Below are 20,852 nucleotides of genomic sequence, written 5' to 3'. Positions count from 1 at the left end.
CTCATCATTCGCTCGTATTCTCCCGAAACTCTCATGGAATTATTTCAGAAACTCACTTGGAACGCTTCTCTGAATTCTCTAAAAAATATCACAAGAATATTGTTAGAAAAACTTCTCGCAACTACCCTCCTAATCAAATTTTCTTTTAATTTGATGAGGACTTGCCTTGAAATTCTCCTCAGTAAGACATCCTATGGAAAGATTCTCAGAATTTTTATTGAATTCATTTCATATTTCTTTTTTCATCTCACTTCTTCCCTTGGAATTCTACTCACATTGATTCATTTTCATGTCTCCTCACAACTTCCTTGGATTTCTCTCCTTAATTTGTTTGGCAATCACTCCTGGACTTATTTTCCGAATTTCTTTGAAGATCTCCTGGAGTTATTCTCAGATTTAATTGTAATCCTCCTTTTAGCATCCCCTTCACCACCTAAGTATTTACCACCAAAAAATTCGAGGACTTATGCTCCGATTTCAAATGTGTGAATGAAAATAACTAGGAATATTGAATGTTTTTATTTTAAAACGCATTCTTTTCTTTGGAATATCCCTAGTAACAAAAATATTAAATTTCCTGTGTAATGATAAAATTGCCTAAGACTTCTAGGTTTTTTTTTTCACGATAAATAAAATTTCCTGAGAGTTCCCGGTTTTATACAGGTAGTAGACACTTTGAGGTTTAATAATAAACTTTCTATTGAATCTTTCGCTTTAAAGGTTCCTATCGTACATATTTAAGTGTTAATTAAAAATTCTAATTGAATAAGTCTAAAACATCAAACATTTATTTGGAAGGCCAACAGAAAGACTATTTTTTTTCCCTTAGGTCACTTTTTAGTCACTGTTTTTACAACCATAAGTGACTATTTGGTTAGTTATTTCGTCAACATGGTCACTAACATCACTATATTGGACAGCATTGATCGCTACCTGCCCTGATAATGTAACCAAATACAGATTTATTTTAAAATACTACTTGATGAATTGGATGCTAGCCGGCATCGAAACGTCGGACAAAATTAAAATATTTGTTCCAATGTTTACAGTCGTATTCAGTTAACTATTATGAATGCAAAATCAGTAATCAAATTGATTTCATGGAAAGCAGGATTAGTTTTCCGTTTGATTCAACAGTGCAAAAGTTTCCTCTCATTATTGCTGTGTTAACCGTTAAGTCAACCAAAATGAGATCAACTGTTGTATTCAAAATAAGTCCCATTATAACAGCAAAGTTGGTGTGTGTATTCCAAATAACCCCCACTGGCCGGCAGTGTTATTATGGAAGAACTCTCTCTACAATGTCGCATTTATGATTATTGTAGACAGCTTGAGTCCGGAAGTTAGACGGTGATAGCTCTATTGCAGATCCAGCAACCCATTTCAGAATGTCTGGAGAGTCACGCCCATTCCGAGGTTACTTTCACTTACGATAAACCACGCATGTATGTATTACCTCTGTCAATTTGATATTAGTATTACACACACAGTTCCAGTTTCAAAATGTTCTTTTTAATCCTGACACGTATTTAGTTTATGTTTTTTTTTTATTGTAAAAAGTATTTGGACTGGTCTCACCATGTTAATTTGATCCTCCAATTCATGGATTCCGTAGTTTTCTCTACGTTTTGCATCTTATTTCGTGATTCACCTTTGTCGTAACAGTTACATCAACGAACACAAATTGTCTTACATTGCCATGGTCATCTGGGAGGAGGTTCACGTCTAGTGCTTTCCCCAGGAACCTTTCGCGACCATCAGCTACCACCCGTCCAGTCTTGGGCGTATCCAGCGAGACATCTTTCATATTGCTCGCAATCTCCAAAACCGGCGAGAGACCAGCAGCCGAGTACTGTTGCAACGTCAGCCACCGACTCACCACCAAAACACACGACGGACACATTATCAGAACGTTCCCTGGCTAACTCACCAGCCGGACCGGGTTCAAACTCGCCCACGGTGACGAATCTCTCAATAAAACAGAACTAAACGTCGACAATGTGGCATCGGAACTCGGAGAACCGGGCTCACATGAGGCAATTTTCAATACCGAACAATGAAACTGAAGCTGCGTCCTAGATTTTGGAGGTTAGATTCAATGTCAACCGAGTCACTCAAGGCAAACACAGGCAAAACACGATATATCACTAAATGATAACTTTATGAACACTTGAAACTAAATTTCAGCCCACAAATTAACAAATTTAAAGCAAAAAAATATTCGCTGACGAAAAATACGCAGCAAAAGAAAAACACGTCAGCTTTCAAGCGCGGCCTACTGCGATCCCATCATAACAGCAAAGTTTGATTTCAATTTGATCTACAGCTTTGCACAGGTACCCGAGCAAAGTCGGTTAACAAAATGAAAGCAAATCGATATAAAAGTGTGCAGTTCCTATCATAATGAAAACTCATTTTGATTTCAAATGTTGCGACATAAATCTGATATCATATTGTGCTTTCATTATGCAGTCAAGACTTTTTAAATGAAAGCAACTTAACTTGAAGTTCTGCTGTTTACGTCTTGTTTAAAATTTAATTGAAATTCATCTGTCATTGAACTTATGATTATTGTTTATTTGATTTGTTTGACACATTTTAGGTCATTCGTGACTTGCCCGGGGTGAGATTGGAGCCCAAGTCTTTCAGCTTGAGAAACATGAACTGTAACCATTTACTCCAGGCCCGTATTCAGTTAAACATTATGAATTCAAAATCAGTAATCAAATTGATTTCATTGAAAGCAGGATTAGTTTTCCGTTTGCTTCAACAGTGTAAAATGTTGCTCTCATTTTTGCTGTGTTAACCGTTAAGTCAACCAAAATGAGATCAACTGGAGTATTCAAAATAAGTTACATCATAACAGCAAGTTTTGATTTCAATTTGATCTTCAGCTTTGCTCGGGTCGTTCGACTCGTAGCTCTCGGATGCGGTTGGTAATCATGTGAGTTTTTTTTCCGTGCCCTCGACTTCGCCCCGCAATCTTCCTTTACGATCTTCCGTGCCGTAAAGTCACTGATTTCGTGTTCCTTTGCCATTTTTCTTATTGAACGCACTGGATTCACCCGAATCTTCCTTTTGATAGCAGCGATAACCCTCGGAACCCGAGCTGATCTCGGACGACCTGTGGCCACCTTCGCGGATAGTTGTCCTTTCTTTTCTCAGTCTAAAACCCTTTTGACGGTCCACCGGGACACTCCCACGGCTTTTGATTGAAATGCCTTTTTGCGACATTTGCGCGTGGGACAAATCACGTATACGCTGCCACTTCGTCATGGTGCAACTGTCAAACTAAGTAAATCATTTTCTTTTATACACAGCCTACTACGGTATGAGCTATAGGTTACGTGCATGCAAAGAAAACCAAGTCATTGTATGCACAGGTGAAACGGAAACCTTATTTGTACGATGGTGCAAACATTATCACGCATACGGTACTTTGATCCACTTTCCTACTTTTGGGTTCCTGTACTATAGTGCCGAGATGAGTGAAAAGAACTTACTTTTGAGTACTTTTTTCTTACCGTGCAGATACCTCATTCTAAATCGACTTCTAAAAGATTGTCTGTATCCTCCGAGCTCGAAACATTGAAGGTCCTTCGATAATTAACTACACATATCTTTTCTTCTTTGGAAAAGTGAGTAGATCCGCATGATTTCTAGTTTATGTTCAATCCACAAATCCTTCAGGGAAAACGGAAGGAAAAGTTCAAAACTCAACAATCGCCAGGAGTATCCCAAAAAAAATCAACAATCGATCCCCAACACAAATGCAATCAAATCAAAGCCGTAAATCTATTTCTTTTCGTCACATTATTTGGCAGTGTGCTTAATAGATAAAAAAAAATGCCTTAAAATCTAGCCCCCGTGCTACCTACCGATAGGCCTCCTTCTACTATTGCTCCTGCTCCTCCACCTCCGCTTCCTCTTCCTCCAACTCCAGCTCTTCATCCTCGCCGAACCTTCTCCACGCACCCACTCATCCATCGCCCGCCAGCAGTAAACTCCGCTAAAGGTTGTTCTTGATCGGTCCCGAGGACAAACTGCTGCTGCTCACCCCTGAATCACTTGACTTCTCACTCAACGCGCCACCCCCTCCACTTCCGCCACTGCTCCTTATCGTCATATCATCCCCGCCGACGACGCTTCCACCGTTTCCTCCTCCCCCCAACAGTCCACCCTTCTTCGTTGCCCGGTTCATCGTCTTCACCCCACCGTTCCCACTGTCCGTCGTCTTGAACCGCCTCGCGCCTTCGACCCGTTTCAGAATCTCGTTCGAGCACTGTGCCACCACCGAATCCAGGTTGTTCGTGTCGTTATCCGATGAGCTGTTCTGGCCACCTTGGTTACTGCTGCTGCTGTTGCTGTTGCTGTTGGTGTGACTGTGCAGGTGGTGGTGATTTTGCTGTGAAGTTGGCACCGGGGATCCCTCGTAACAGCCCGAATCGCGAGGGAAGTGCCGCCGACCAAAAGGAGACGTCTGATGGTGGTGGTTCTGTTGGCCCTTGATGTGACCCAACCGAAGGCCCTCGTCGTTCTCCGAACTCGAACCGGCCACTTCACCGTCCGACGTTGCTGGTGGGTGGAAGAAAAAAAAAGAAAGAGAAAATGGGGTTCGGTGAAAAACCCGTCCGTTTCATGGAGACGCATCGTACTTCACACACTGTGGTGGAAGAGATACTCACAATCGAGGTCATGCAACAGTTGCACTGCCGCTAGTATTTTGGCACGATGCTCCGTATTTCCAATTCCAAGGTAGTCTAGATCGGACGGTTCCAGCTCTTTGAATAACTCCAAATCTTCGTAACTAGGAAAGAGGAATAAAATTCATAAACTTAAATTAAGAATTTAAAAAAAAAAACCTTCACTCGTTTACCCATTAAGCACAAACACGGAAGTGTACTCCTTCAGACCTATCCGCAGCAGCAGCTCTTCCACGCTGGTGGGACAACTCGTCGGCAGTCTATTCCGGCTGATTAGCTTCCCGGTGCTGTACGGTTGTACCGGAAGATCGGGCAGCACTTCCACGCTGATGAATTTGAAATGTCCTAACCGGCCGTTCGCGTAGCCTCGCCACACACCGGATGCATTCATCGATAGGACATCGATGATGTCGCCTTTCTGTTTGCGGATAGATTAAGGACAATTTTAGCAATTTCACCCAAAGTCAAAATCAATTCCCTCGACCTTACCTTAAACCTTAAAGCTTCCTTATCGTACGGGTTCGGATTACTGTCAATTAGGGCTATCGCCCGGCAAATGGGAACCATCGTGGTTCGGTCTTCCGCCGAGAGCGAACTGTGCGGACTGCCCGGCCGGACCAGGGCTTGTGTGCCTACACGAAGGAAACAGCAGAACAGACAAAAAAAAATCGGATTTACATTGTACCACCATAATTCGAACGGGGAAAAAACCGGCAATCGAAAATCGGAAACTCACTTGATCCCGATGCACTGGGAAGGCTCTCGACGGAGCTGGCCGAGTGCTGGAACGTGGTCTGGTCACTGATGCTATCGAGGCAGTTGCTGTAATCTCTATTATTTCGGCTGCCGGCGTTCAGCAGATGGTCCTTTGGTGATGTCCTAGCGTCATTGGACTGGAAAATGGCGACAGAAGGAAGAAAGTGGATTGGAAAATGAAAAATTGTTTCCCGGTCGTTGGTTTGCGGGATTTTTTTTTATGTCTGGCCATCCACTGGGAGTAATTAAATGACCCACTTCTTGGAAGGAAGGAAACTTTGATTATGGAAAAGGGACAAACAGGTGGATGAGGGGAAGGAACTGAAAGCAGCGCACGATGGTTATTGTTTGACATAATTTGAAAACTGGCGCTTCTTTGAGGACAAATAGAGGGGCGATGCAAGTGTCATCCACTTTAGTTCTAATAAATATAAGGACGTTGCAAATTTATTTCGAAGTGTTCGTCTCCCCAACCTTCAAAAATGACTAAAAAATCAGGGGGCAAAAAACAATGCAAGTTATTTTTTTTTCCCACCAAAAGCGTAATTTAAACCACTGAAAAGTACACTGAAAAAAGTTTTCACTTAGGTTCTATTAGGAACGCACATAATTTTTTTTCCCAATAAAAAAAATAATTGTTTTTATCTGAATATCGCAAAGCATAAGAAATTCTATATGAGAAATCATATAGATTTCATTGGACACATAAAGTTCATGTAATTTAGTGGTGCAATTTCCAACTATGGGATCACATGAAAGTTATGTGAAATTCACATGGATATTTTCCACTGGTTATGTGATTTATTTTATGAGTGTAGATCTAGCCAACTAAAGACTGTACTCGAAAAAAAAAATGCAACAGACAAAAATGATCACCAAAAATTCATTTTAGGTCGGATATTTTTAAAACTCTCAGGGAATAAATAAACACATAGCTAGGACAACTTTTAACCCTCCGTTACTCGCGCCAACTTTTGTAACACGAGTACTCGCGTTGTTGTACTTTGTACAACAGTGTGAGTTTTCCATTGCCATTTTGCAGCCGAACTACCAATCGATATGAAACAAACGGGTATTCCTTCAAAAACTTGAAAATGTGAATGGAAACCGCGTAAACGGTGTCCGTACTATGTGGGATTCGACTTAATTGGATACAACATAGAAAATCTCGAGATCCTGACCAGATAGAAAGTTACTGTCTTCGGCACAGTTGTTCTAGAGATCATAACCTTTTTTCTGGTGGAGATTAGTTCCAAAAATTCTCACTACGTGGTGCTAGTATATACGTGCAATTTTCGCATATACAATAGTTCCAGATCCTGAGCAGATAGAAAGTTACTGTCTTCGGCAAACTTGTTCAGGAGGTCAAGACTTTTTAGCTGGTGGACATTAGTTTAGAACTTTCTCACTACGCGGCCCTAGTACACACGTGAAATTCTCTTATTTAATATCTCGAGACCCTGACCAGATAGAATGTTACTGTCTTCGGCAAAGCTGTTCAGAAGATCATAAACTTTTCGCTGGTGAATAGTAATTCAGAATCTTCTCACTAGGTAGCGCTCTTATACATGTTAATTTCTCGCAAGTGATACATCACTAGATCCTGACGAGATGGAGAGTAAATGTCTTTGGCAAAGTTGTTCAGGAAGTCAAGATCTTTTTGTTGGTGGACAGTTGTTCAGAGTTTTCTCACTACGCGGTGCTAGTATACACATGCAATTCTCGTATATACAATAGCTCGAGATCCTGAGCAGATAGAAAGTTACTGTCTTCGACAAAGTTGTTCAGGAGGTCAAAGGCGTGAAATTTTTACATATGAAATATCACGAGATCCTGACCAAATAGAATGTTACTGTCCTGGGCAAAGTTGTTCTGAGGGCCAAGGCCTTTTGGCTAGTGGACAGAAATTCATTTTTTCACATCATTGCGCTTGTATACACGTGCAATTCTCGCATTAGATACATTTTGAGACCTGCTAAACTGTCATCGGCAAAGTTGTCCTGGAGATCAAAACTTTTTAATTGATGGACAGTACATCAGTGAAATCTTCGCATATATAATATCTCGACATCCTGAATAGCTGGAAATTGACTGTTCTTAGCAAAGCTGTTTATGAGATAGAGATCTTTTGGCTGATGAAAATTAGTTCAGAAATTTCTCAAAATTTGGCGGGCTATTTTCGCATATCAAATATCACAAAATGAAAATACAATTTACATCAGCCTTAGTGGGATAAGACAAATATATTCTTGGGGTGAGTCGTTCCACTTGTATACCTCTGATAAATTAGTGGTAACACGTATCTCAGATGGAAAACATTATCCTAAAGATCAATATCGCTGAAACTTCCACAAAATTAATGTTTAGAGTCTCCCTTTCATTTTAGGCTAATTTCAAAATGTCTTATCGAGGGGTCTAGAACAAAAAAAAAAGTCCCTGTATTTACGTGTGCACGGACACGGACAACGAGACTAACTCCGAGAGTGAGGCACTTTTGCTCAGTTGAATGGAGAAATTTATAAAACCGTACACCCCCGATTATAAGTTTAAGGACACCCCCAAAAAACATGCAAATGTGTTATGTTCATATCTTTGTCATTTTACGTCCAATATACGTTATTTTTAGAACATTTGAAAGATTTTGAATGGAAATACGAAGAGGCAAATTGCTGAATATAATTTTCAAATTTTGTATACCAAAGGTTCACCCAAAGTTACACTATTTTTCGAAATGTTCTCTGAAGAATCATGATTGATTTTCTCAGAATTGAGCTGAAAAAATATATATTTGAATTAAAAGTAGTAGTAGAACCCTTATTCTTTGAACAAAACACATTTCCATGTATTTTGGGGTGTATTTAAGCTTATGATCGGAGTGTAGGTTACTCAGCGCTGAGTAAACTACGCTTTTGGAAATTTCTCCAGACAACTGAGTAAAGCAATCTCATGACTGAGATAGTCCTATGGCTCGACTGGCTAATTCGTGTATATATATTTTATACATTGTACATTACATCACACATCTTAGACGAACTGAGTAGATTCTTCTCGTTTAGATTTAGAATAATGTGTATGTAACCATAAATTCGACGTTACACTCCTAGCAGCGTAGGAATAGCGGTGTGGTGTACCTTTAAACTTCCATTTCCTACATTCCTTTATGCTTAACTTTAAACAACAATGTTTGGTCATCGTTTCCAAAACCTACTTCCAAGCACACAATGTGCTTACCAGTAAACTTACTTATTTATGCCACCATACCAGAAGCCCACAACTAGGTCATAAGAACGTAAGCTACGACGGTCACTCATGCTCACGTAAGAATGTATGACAGAGCATGTGTAGAGAGAAAAAGAGAATCGTACGATAAGCTAGGCGTAAGCATTCTCTTGAAGTGTAGCTGAAGTACTAGAATGTAAGATATAAAATATGAGTGGAATAAACAACTAGCGTGATTCTTGATCAATTCTTGTGTATAGTCGTCACGTCCGAAACTCCAACTAATGGCTAATGGGGGCTAGCATAGCGGTATAATGAAAGAGATGATAATTTCATATTATAAGACCTTTTGTTTATGACTTTGGGTGTACCTACACCCTTAGAATGTTTTACCAAGATGGGCACCACCGAGCAGATCGGTATTTTATTTTGCTGGATCTCAGCGAAAAACTTGCCACGTGGTGAGAAAATTCTTAACTACTGTCTACCAGCCAAAAAGTCTTGACCCCCTAAACAACTTTGCCGAAGACAGCAACTTTCTAGCCGATCAAGATCTCAAGCTGAATATGCGTGAAAGGCACGTATATACTAGCGCCGCATAGTGAGAAAATTCTGAACTATTGTCACCCAACAAAAAGATCCTGACTTCCTGAAAAACTTTGCCGGATATTTACTTTATATCTGGTCAGGAACTAGAGATATTTTATATGCGAGAATTTCACATGTATAGTAGCGCCGCGAAGTGAGAAAACTCTGAACAACTATCAACCTGCGAAAAGGACTTGACCTCCTGAACAACTATGCCGAAGACAGTACCTTTCTATCTGGTCGGGAACTCTAGATATTTTATATGAGAATTTCACGTGTATACTAGCCTCGCGTAGTGAACAAATTCTGAACTATTGAGAACCAAGCAATAGGCTTTGACCTCCTGAAAAACTTTGTGGAAGACAATAACTTTCTATCTGGTCAGGATCTCGAGATATATTACATGCAAGAATTTCACATGTATACTAGCGCTACGTAGTGAGAAAATTCTGAACTTTCATCCACCAGCAACAAGGCTATGATCTCCTGAACAACTTTGTCGTAGACAGTAACTTTCTATCTGGTCAGGATCTCGATATATTCCATGTTGTAATCAATTAAGTCAAATCCCACGTAGTATGGTCACAGTTTACGCGGTTTCCATTTACATTTTCCGTATTATCCGCATTTTTTAGGTGTTTACTGTAATCACAGCCGCTATGTTGGACGCCAATATGGTGGCCATCGGGTTCAGAAAAAGTGTCAAGTACCCTACAATATGGTTATTCTCGAAACGGAGACAACGTGTAGATGCCGAAAATCGGTATCAGATACCATTTTGGAATCCAATATAGCGGCCATCAGGGTTTAGAAAGCGTCAAATACCCTATAATATGGGAATTTTCGGAACGAGGATAACGTATAGATGCCGAAAATCGATATCCGATGCCATTTTGGAATCCGATATGGCGGTCATCAGGTTTCAAAAAAAGTGTCAACGCGTAGATGCTGAAAATCGATATTCGATACCATTTGCAGGTCATTTGACACTTCTTCTGAAATCGGAAGCCACCATCTTGAATTTCAAGATGGCGTCGAACATCGATTTCTGACTTCTAGATGTAACCCTGATTCCAAAAAACCCACATTGATCGGTATTTGACAGTATTTCACAGTTTCTCTGAACCAAAGCCGCCGTCTTGGATTTAAAGACGGTGTGACATCAATTTTCGGCATCTACGTCTCATCCCCATTCTGAAAATAACCATATTTTAAGGTATTCGACACTTTTCCGCAAATTGTAGGAGACAGCAACCAACACCGTTGCACAGTGGTTGAAATCGGCATTTTCGTGCGTTTAATTAATAGCTCCTTTATCATGAAATTAAGAGATATGGTGTCTTCAGAGAAGTGTTTCAATATGTTACTGCGCTTCTTTTGATGTTTTTAGTTAAAAGATTAATCCCTCTAAAAGTGAGATCGAAAATTTATTTTTTCAACTATTCAAGATACAGTGTTGGTGGTTTGAACAAAGTTGTAGAAATTTTTTTTTCAAAGAACTTTGCTGAGGACGCTTAATTAATATCTATTTTACTTTTCAAGATATGTGACGTTTATTGCCGACGGTCCTTCAAAAATGGTTTTCTCATCATAACTTTTTGGTCTACATTTTTACGGCTTTGCTATGTTCTAGTAAGTTGTAGATAATAACAAAATACACAATATTGTAGATTACCGCATTGCAGTATTTTCTGTAGAAAAAAGTTATTGAAGTTTTTGTAGATTTTTAGACCATAATTTGTGAACTTGTAACTTATCAGGGAGCAAAATGGGGCAAAGTACCCATGGTGCATCTGAAACTTTAATAAATTTACTTCAAAATGATAGCAAGCATCTGTGAATGTAAGCGATTGTTGGTAAACTATGATTTAAACAAAATAGTGATAGCCTTGCCTAAATGTGCATGCTATTTCATCAGAATTGCCGCTCCTAGTGTTAGAGATATCGTGTATACATTATAATGCTACTGTTGAAATCAAGTAAGCCATGACCCAAGACTTCAATAATTTTTCTGAGTCCCTTAGCAACCATCGACAAGTGAAGTAAAATAACAATGTTAAAGCTTAATTATTTGTTGGACATTGAGTGGTTTGAAAGCTCTATTGTGTACACGAACCACGGTAACAGTGTCCAGTTTTCAACTGTATAAATGGCCTCCATCGGTATGTAAAATATCTCAATTTGAAATTTGACTGTCTATGTTTTGGAATTTATGCCAAGAACTATTTTTTAAATCATTCTTTTATTCCAGTTGTTTGGCGATAAAAAATCGCAGCGTATTCAAAGAGGTCCTGAAAGCCTATTCAATTGATTCAGACATTATGCCGGAAGATGCTGTGGAGGTTGAAAAGTACACCAAGACTATTTGTGATATTTTTCAAAGGCTTTGGATAAAACATAATCACACAACTGACAGGGTGCTGCTCCACCATTTTGAGAATTTCAAAATACCGTTCAAACTTCCAGCAAAAATCCGCAATATGCTTGTGTTCCGGCTGGGCGTAAGCCAATGCCATTCGAAAAGTGTAGTGACTCGACTAAAAGAAAGAAAACAGCATCCATTCGTGAGAACCATCAAGCAGAAGAGCTTGTATTTGCAACGCAGATGAAGCTACACGAGTCAGGTCAGAAACATGCTGCCAGTGATGCAAAATATCATGAAACTCAATCACCTGTAATGGTCGCTGCTCACAAGCAAAACGTTACACTCGCTGCTGATGATGAAAAGCACAACGAAAACAGTGAAGACTTCTGCAGTACAAAATGAAAAAGCGAAACGACAGAAGAAAATGAAAACAATGCCTACGCATTCCAAGTTCATCTCGGCAGGCGCGACTGTGTGAGTTACAAACAAAGCAGGCAACATGAAACGGAAGCTGTTGGGCTCACTCGCCAACACACTCACATAAGCAAGCAAAGCAGCAACGAGCACAGATGAGTATCGTGATTGTCGGGAATGACCAGATCGGTGATGGATCACAACAGAAGACGACATTCACCAGTTGCTTTTTACTTCTTTCGTCAACTTGATGGATGGTCATGGAGAGAGCTTCGACGAGCACATTGATAGGAATGTACAAAGCGTTACTACCATCAGCTGTTTGGCGATCGTGATTGTGATAGGTCGCAACTCTGCATGCTGCTGATATTCTCAAAGAGGCTGCGCAGACTACCCCTGCGCGGGCAAGCAAAATTGCTAAATCGCGGAAAAGATCATCGAACAATCCATTGTTCGAGTAAAACGATACTGAAGCTTTGGCATTATTTGTTGATGCAAAGCTGTCCAAATCGCAGTACGTTAGAATTCAGACCGAGGCCAAACAACGAAATGCGAAAAAAGCTGTAATCCGGATGAAAACTATATACACGGTATGAAAAAATCTTGTAAATATTTCTGTAACTTGCAAGCATCTTTAAATGTTTAAAAGTTAGTTATATTTATACTATATATAGTTTAAAATTAAGTTTTTTTTTTCCTGTGTTATAGTTAGCGGCACATGTGTGGAAGTAAAACTACAACAGCTTCTTGACCACACGTCGGAGCGAATCTTCGATGCAAACGAAGAAACGTTGGATAACTTCACAGATGAGGAGCTTCTAAACATTAATTTAACTATCAAGTGGGGAATGGACGGAAGTACCGGAAATGCTGAGTATAATCAAAAATTCGAGGATGCAAGCATGTTCATTACATCACTAGTTCCCATAGTTGCCGAAACGAATGGGAAGACATACTTTCGTAATCCTCGGGCATCATCAACTCGGCTGTGCCGGCCGATAAGGATACAGATAATGGCCGAAACTGCTGAGCTTGCCATTCGGGAGAAATAATTTATTGAAGAGCAAATTGAGAAACTGTTTCCACCGGAGTTTACGAAATATGGACGAGACATACGGGTTCGGTACAGTATGTTGTTAACTATGGTGGACGGGAAGATTTGTTCTGCACTCACTGGGACAAAATCGTCCCAAAGATGTTTTGTCTGCCTAGCAAAGTCTACAGAAATGAATGATATAGACAAAATTCGACAGCGTAAAGAGTATGAGACTGCATTTTAGTATGGACTATGTCCTCTGCACGCATGGATTAGATTTTTCGAGTATTTTATGGATGTTGCATATCGACTTGAAACGACGAAATGGCAGTCCCGTTGGAGACGATAAACAGAAAATGCTAGAACAGAAAAAGAAAATCCAACAGCGTTTGAAGGTAGAATTGGGTATGAATGTGGATCAACCACGATCTGGTGGATCTGAAAAAGCGAATAATGGAAATTTAGCTCGAAATTTTTTTGCGAACGCTGAACAAGTAGCAGACATCACTAAACTATAGGATCAGGTTGCGAAATCGATTCAATATCATTTGACAACTATTGTGTTGAGACAGCACGCTTGTTGGTGAAATTATATCCCTGGTAAAGGGTGATACGGTCAAAATTTGGTCAAGGGAAAACGCGTGTAAATCGGTGAAATCGTTTATTTAAAAAATCAAATTAAATTTCTTTTTCAAGTTCAATTAGTATAAAATTCAGGAAAAATATTCAGTTAGGCTTCCGCTTTTCCAAATCCGAATTGCCGGGCCTTACGCTTGACCCCTGCCATCAGATTTTGTACAGCCACCTTGTCCACCTTCTTCGCCGCAGAAAGCCAGTTTGCCTTGAACTGCTGCTCGCCCTTAGCAGTTTTTTTGGTCTTCTTTAGGTTCCGCTTGACAATAGCCCAGTATTTCTCAATTGGACGGAGCTCTGGCGTGTTGGGAGGGTTCTTGTCCTTGGGAACCACCTGCACGTTGTTGGCGGCGTACCACTCCATGGCCTTTTTACCGTAATGGCAAGATGCCAAATCCGGCCAAAACAGTACGGAACAACCGTGTTTCTTCAGGAAAGGCAGCAGACGTTTATTTAAACACTCTTTCACGTAAATTTCTTGGTTGACAGTCCCGGAAGCTATGAAAATGCTGCGTTTCAAGCCACAGGTACAGATGGCTTGCCAAACCAGATATTTCTTTGCGAACTTTGACAGTTTCATGTGCTTGAAAACATCTGCTACCTTTCCCCTTCCTTTTGCCGTATAAAACTCCTGTCCCGGAAGCTGCTTGTAGTCGGCTTTGACGTAGGTTTCGTCGTCCATTACCACGCAGTCAAACTTCGTCAGCATCGTCGTGTACAGCCTCCGGGATCGCGCTTTGGCCTTCGTATTTTGTTTATCATCGCGATTTGGAGTCACTACCTTCTTGTAAGTCGATAGTCCGGCTCGTTTTTTGGCTCGATGCACAGTTGTAGACGATACACCCAGCTTATTTGCGGCATCTCGGAGAGAGAGGTTAGGGTTTCGCTTGAAACTACCGGCAACTCTCTTTGTCGTCTCAGCGGCTTCCGGTTTTCGATTTCCCCCCGATCCAGACTTCCTGGCTGTCGACAAACGTTCCCCAAACACTTTAATTACATTTGTAACGGTTGATTTGGCAACTTTTAGCGATTTTGCCAACTTTGCGTGCGAGTAGCTCGGATTTTCGCGATGCGCGAGCAAAATTTTGATACGCTGCTCTTCTTGCTTGGACGGCATTTTGACAAGTGAAGAGTGAATTCCAAAATCAAAATAGGAGCAACATTCTACATACACACACCTTCAAAATGAGGGGTGTTCAGGTTTTTTAAATGCAAAATTGAAAGAAATACGTCAAGTTGATATTGACCAAATGTTGACCGTATCACCCTTTACTCGCTACAAGAAGCGTCTGCTTCCTATGTTGAAGCAACACGAGGGCCCTACGATCTTCTGGCCGGATCTAGCTTCGTGCCACTATTCAAATGTTGTCCTGGAGTGGTACGAAGCCAACGGGGTCACTTTCGTACCCAAGGACCTGAAATCCCCCCCCCCCCCCCCCCTCAACGCACCGGAGCTAAGGCCCATCGAAAAATACTGGAATATTGTTATGAAGCAAGCACTTTTAGCACTACAAGTCAAATTTGAGGAAGACATGAAGAAAAACTGGGTTTCCGTACAGAAGAAGCTGCAGCCACATGTTGAACAGAACCTAATGAGTGGAGTTATGCGTAAGGTGCGAGCGTACGGTTATGCCAAAAGCTTACTAATGGGTTATATTTTATTGCCTGAAAGTTTGAAAAGGATCGGTCAACTAGGTAATTTTCTACAGCGTTTTTTTCGTGATGCAATTTCATGTGGGACACCCTTTACTTGGGATGTGTGTATGGTCCATAGTATTTTTAATAATATGCCTCAATAATAGTACACTGGAACCTCCATTTACGAACCAAAACGGGGGTTCGTAAATCGAATTAGTTCGTAAAAAAAAACCTCGTTATTTGGGATTTACTTCGTAAAAAGAGGTTTTTGCCAATATTGTCAAATACCCCACAATATGGGTATTTTTGGAAACAGGGTGACGTGTAGGGACTGGAAATAGATGTCTGACGCCATTTTGAAATCCAAGATGGCGGCTTCCGGTTACAGAAAAACTTGGAAATTCTGCCAAATACCCCGCAATATGGGTATTTTTGGAATCGGAGTGACGTGTACGGATCGGAAATCGATGTTTGACGCCATTTTGAAATCCAAGATGGCGGCTTCCGGTTACAGGAAAACATGGAAAATCTGTCAAATACCCCACAATATGGGTATTTTCGGATTCGGAATGCCGTGTAGGGTCTGGAAATCGATGTGTGACGCCATTTCAAAATCCAAGATGGTGGCTTCCGGTTACATAAAAACAGAAAAATAATGTTAAATAACCCACAATATGGGTATCTTAAGAATCGGTGTGAAGCGTAGGGACCGGAAATCGATGTCTGACACCATTTTGAAATACAAGATGGCGGCTTCCGGTTGCAGGAAAACAGAAAAATACCGTTAAATACACACCAATATGGATATTTTTGGAATCGGGGTGACCTGTGAGAACCGGGAATCCATGTCTGACGCCATTTCAAAATCCAAGATGGTAACCTCCGGTTACAGAAACACTGGAAAATATTGTCAAATACTCCACAATATGGGTTTTTTTGGAATCGGGGTGACTTATTAGGACTGAAAACCCATGCCTGACGCTGTTTTGAAATTCAATATGGCGACTTCCGGTTACATAAAAACATAAAAATAATGTTATATAACCTACAATATGGGTATCTTAAGAATCGGGGTGATATGGTGGTATTTGCCAATTTTTCTGTAACCGGAAGCCACCATCTTGGATTTCGAAATGGCGTCAGACATAAATTTCCGGTTCTTACACGTCACTCCAATTCCAAAAATATCCATATTGTGGGGTATATGACAGAATTTCCAAGCTTTTCTGTTACCGGAAACCGCCATTTTGGATTTCAAAATGGCGTCAGACATCGATTTCCGGTCTTTAAATGTCACTCCGATTCCAAAAATACCCATATTGTGCGGTATTTGGCAGAATTTCCAAGTTTTTATGTAACCGGAAGTCGCCATCTTGGATTTTGAAATGGCGTCAGACACCGATTTCCGATTCCAAAAATACCCATATTGTGGGGTATTTCACAGAATTTCCATGTTTTCATGTAGCCGGAAGCCGCCATCTTGGATTTCAAAGAGCGTCACATCGATTTCCGGTCCCTACACGTCACTTCGATTCCAACAAGACCCATATTGTGGGGTATTTCACAGTATATCCCAGTTTCCCAAAATCACAAAAAAAACCTCGTTATTTGGGATTTACTTCGTAAAAAGAGGGACGTAAATTGAATACCTACTGCGTAAAAAAAGACTTTGTATACGCAGGTTTCAGTGTATGTATATTTTTTACAATTGTTGTACTGGAACTGAAAAACAATAAAATAATTAAAATAGTATGCAGTTTTGGAAAATGCGTAAAACTTCTTATAAAAATTGATCGAGCCCTGATTTGAGACGGCACATTCTAAAAACAGATCTGACATTTCTTGAAACTTGTCGAACAGCGGCATTGACCATATTTCAAAAGGCTTAGACTAGATGCCAAATAGGGAAATGACTCTAATGTTGGCCTATGGATCTAAGATTGGGCCCATCGCTTAAAATCTGCTATTTATCAATTTTATCTAGATGAACGCATCATTGGGACGGTACTCATGGATGTTTTGGTCACTATTGAAAATTGTGTCGATTGCTGAATTTATGTATGGGCCCATATTGGGGGCATTTAGGCCGACATTACATCGATTTCCCCAAATGCAAATGCACTCGAGTAATTTTCTAGTATCTTAAATAATTCCAAATTTATGCAGTAAATAAAATTTTGCAAAGCCACCTGTTTCATAAACAAAAACCTGAATCTATCCTGAACCCTTCTAACAAATTGTTAACTTCCGCCAAAGATTTCCGAATGCAGCTTCCGGTGATTTATGTTGACTGGATAATCAATATGATGTAGCCAAAGAGGCTAGCGACGATAGGAGAAGTAAGAATTGGTTGTAGGACAAAATGTGAAAGTGACAAAAGGTCGAATCAGCGACATTCTATAAATCTCAGACAACACCAAGCCTCTGGAATAGAAAATATTTTAAACATTCTAGGACTTTAAGATCCTGGACCAAGTCTTATTATTGAATTCTCATGAGATTTGATATGTCGCAAGATGACTTTTCGCTCAAGTCAGGACGCTAACCGCTTGCACAGCCAAGCTCAGACTCGTTACGTAAGTGTCCCAGAGGAATGCATCAGATAATGACTCTTTAATCACCACAACTGAACATATTCCAAGTGACACCGGGCAAGTTACCAAAAACCATTTTGCGTCACATGCAATTACATAAAAATAAATAAAAAATGCTTAGGAACAGAACTGCAATGACGTGCGACGACGGGGGAGTGCAAGCGACAACAGTCATCTCGTTATTTCATCACTCTGTTAGATTTTCTCAGAAGACGACCTACCGAACCAAATGAAGGAAAAAATAAAAAATTTGCATAGAAGAAAATTTTACTCGCTCTTCGTTTTACCCCGGGGCAAGGATGGAAAACTTCTTACAACATCCCCCCTGTCCCCATGGTGCCACTGGATTCAATCTTCTCCAGGCAGCGGCAACAGCTGCCAAGTCAGGAAACCGTCTAGCAAGGAAATTCATTATCAGAGTGGACAAAAAAAGGTTCTGAGAAGGGGCTGCCCGTGGAGAACGTAACAAGTCAAATTCCTGGGACGAAAGGTGGAAAATTTGCACTATTAAAGGATGTCAACTCAACCGAAGCGGGGGTGAAAAAAAAAACCTTGCAATAAATCCTCGCAATGAAGCAAGAAAAGCGCTATAAGTCAAATCAAGAAGTTCAGGATCAGAAAAGAAAGAAAACGACAGAACTGGAAGCGTCAGGGCTACTTACATGATGTACTAAAGCTATTTGTTGACTTATCGTTAAATTTTTATTGTGCGACGCCACTGCCGCCAGCGACGATGATAGATTGTTCCGATTCTTGGCTGCCTTCAGGTTCTTGAGATTGTTGACTCCATTCTTTGTACTACCGCTGCCACCACCGACTCCCAGTCCTCCTCCTCCTCCTCCTCCTCCACTTCCACTTCCGCCGCTTCCGATTCCCCCGGAGCCATTACTCCCGGAGCCGAGCGTCCCGAGGGTCCCGCTTTGACCGCTTTGGCTGCCGATCCCGGAGCTCCCTCCACTGCCCCCATTCTGATGGTGCTGCTGCTGCTGGTGTAAGTGATGGTCCCCGACTTGCAGTTGGTGCTGATGCTGGTGTGCCGCTGCCAGTTGCTTTTGCAGCAGGATGTCGTCGTACTCGGAGGACGGCGTCGGCGATGGCGAGGGCGATTCATCTCCCAGGCCACCACTGAGTGTGCGATAGCGGGCAGTGCAATTATTTGTGCCAATCTGTATGTGAGGGAAAGCAGAAGAAGGAAGAATAAGTACATATAACAAATGTCGCCTTCTTCGCCGCTTCTCGCAGGGAAGGAAGTCTGCGGCCAGGCGAAATATTGTGCTACTTGTATTGCTGCTGTTGCTGCTGGTTTGGGAACAATGTAAGCGACGACGATCTGGGAATATGGGATCGTTTACTTTCTTCCACTCGGCATGGGGGCGGAAGGAAATGTACGATGATAAATGAAGAGATAAATTTATTATCATTATTTGAATTTTATTATAATATTTTTCCCAGCGAAACTGTTTCACGAACGAACGAGATGAAGCTCGTTACTACATGGGGGAAAATAAATGATGGAGGAAAAGGAAAATCATAAGCATTTGGTTGCTAGTAGGGAATCGTAAAAACTCTGCTTTGCCTTCACATTATCGCAGCTCGTTAAAGGTATTGTATTTAATTTATATAGAAAGGGTTTATTGGAATAGGTACCTCAAATTATATGTTTTTATATCTGTTTAGGTTAAGCGTGACCAATCTCTCATTTCAGCAGAACGATTCAAAACATTGAGAATGTTATAGACAATCTGAACACGATGCCAACTGACCAGAATGACTAAGTTATTTCGCTGATCCCGGGACAGCGGGGGAAGATTCCAATCCTTCATAGGAACAGAAACCAGTAGAGCGACATATCTAGTGGTCACCCAATAGCTTCGGAATAGGCTCCGAAAGCTACAGCGAAACGCCAATTTCAGATATTGGTCAATCCAGCTCAAGTGGGCACAGAATTTAAAAAAAAATTGTGGTCGATGTCGCCGATTTGAGCCAAACTTGACCAAAACGCTTCTTTTGGCATTCTGAGCAAATATTTTTTTTGATTTTGCTCTAAAGTGCCTAGATCCTTCTGGGCTACAACCCTGAATTTTCGAGATTTTTAAAAATTTCAACTTTCACAAGAGATTACTCCACAACCAAATAAACTATTTGTGATCTTAGAACGTCAATTTGAAGGTTTCCGAAAATACATCAAGCAGAAGAGCTTTCCAAAGTGTGGTGAAAATTTGAGCCCAAAATATAAAGAAATAAAAAATCCCGCCCATTTTGATAATAGGCCATTTTTTGACAATATGGATACCTGCCGGTAATCAGTCTGTTTACTGTAGTTACTCCAACAAAAACAAAATGTGGGTACATCTATAAGAATTTACATTTAAAAAACCTTCAAATTGACGTTCTAACGTTCTAAGATCATGAATAGCTTATTTGGTTGTGGAGTAATCTCTTCTGAAAGTTGAAACTTTTAAAAATCTCGAAAATTCAGGGTTGTAGCCCAGAAGAAGCCGTTTGTTTAGCATACCAAAATAAGCATTTTGGCTAATTTTTGGCTCAAATCGGTGCATCGACCACAACTTTTTAAATTATGTACCCACTTGAGCTGAAATGACCCATATATCAATATTAAGAGTAACACCATTTATTACAGGTTTGGCGACAAAGTACAGCCTGAAAACCACTGCCCTAGATGAACATTGAAGTTTTCATTGGTATTCCTTTCTAATTTGCCTTATATTTTTAAAAAGAATTTCTGCAAAAGAACCATTTTGCAGTTATGTCGATATTCTAATTCTAATTCTTTTAAAAAATGAATTCAATTTGCCTCCCTAATTTTGAAAACTCAAAAATTTCTAATTGAATAAACTTTAGAATTCTCTTGGTGAAATCCTCTTATTAACCATGGTTCACTCTTT

The 20,852-nt window shown here is 40.5% G+C and overlaps 1 protein-coding gene across 2 annotated transcripts in view; it reads right to left on the bottom strand.

The window, feature by feature from the left end:
* Nucleotides 1-3,754: 3,754 nt before the first annotated feature.
* The window catches only part of SKIP (Shal K[+] channel interacting protein), a 791,488-nt gene continuing 774,390 nt past the window's right edge, over nt 3,755-20,852 (bottom strand). For both annotated transcript variants that reach the window (XM_065223860.1, XM_065223861.1), the window contains exons 13-18: nt 18,609-19,112; nt 5,440-5,596; nt 5,193-5,335; nt 4,877-5,121; nt 4,686-4,807; nt 3,755-4,575 (exon numbers count right to left, since the gene is read on the bottom strand). In XM_065223860.1, the coding sequence (XP_065079932.1) occupies nt 4,010-4,575; nt 4,686-4,807; nt 4,877-5,121; nt 5,193-5,335; nt 5,440-5,596; nt 18,609-19,112 (1,737 nt within the window). In that variant the 3' untranslated portion in view covers nt 3,755-4,009. The remainder of the gene's footprint in view (nt 4,576-4,685; nt 4,808-4,876; nt 5,122-5,192; nt 5,336-5,439; nt 5,597-18,608; nt 19,113-20,852) is intronic.

This window comes from Ochlerotatus camptorhynchus, unplaced genomic scaffold (genome assembly GCF_037179485.1).
Source record: "Ochlerotatus camptorhynchus isolate MF236.1 unplaced genomic scaffold, CSIRO-AGI_Acam_v1.1 ptg000200l, whole genome shotgun sequence".
NCBI classification, from domain to species: Eukaryota; Metazoa; Arthropoda; class Insecta; order Diptera; family Culicidae; genus Ochlerotatus; species Ochlerotatus camptorhynchus.
The sequence above is the reverse complement of the archived record's forward strand: the minus strand, read 5'-3'. Positions and strand labels throughout refer to the sequence as shown.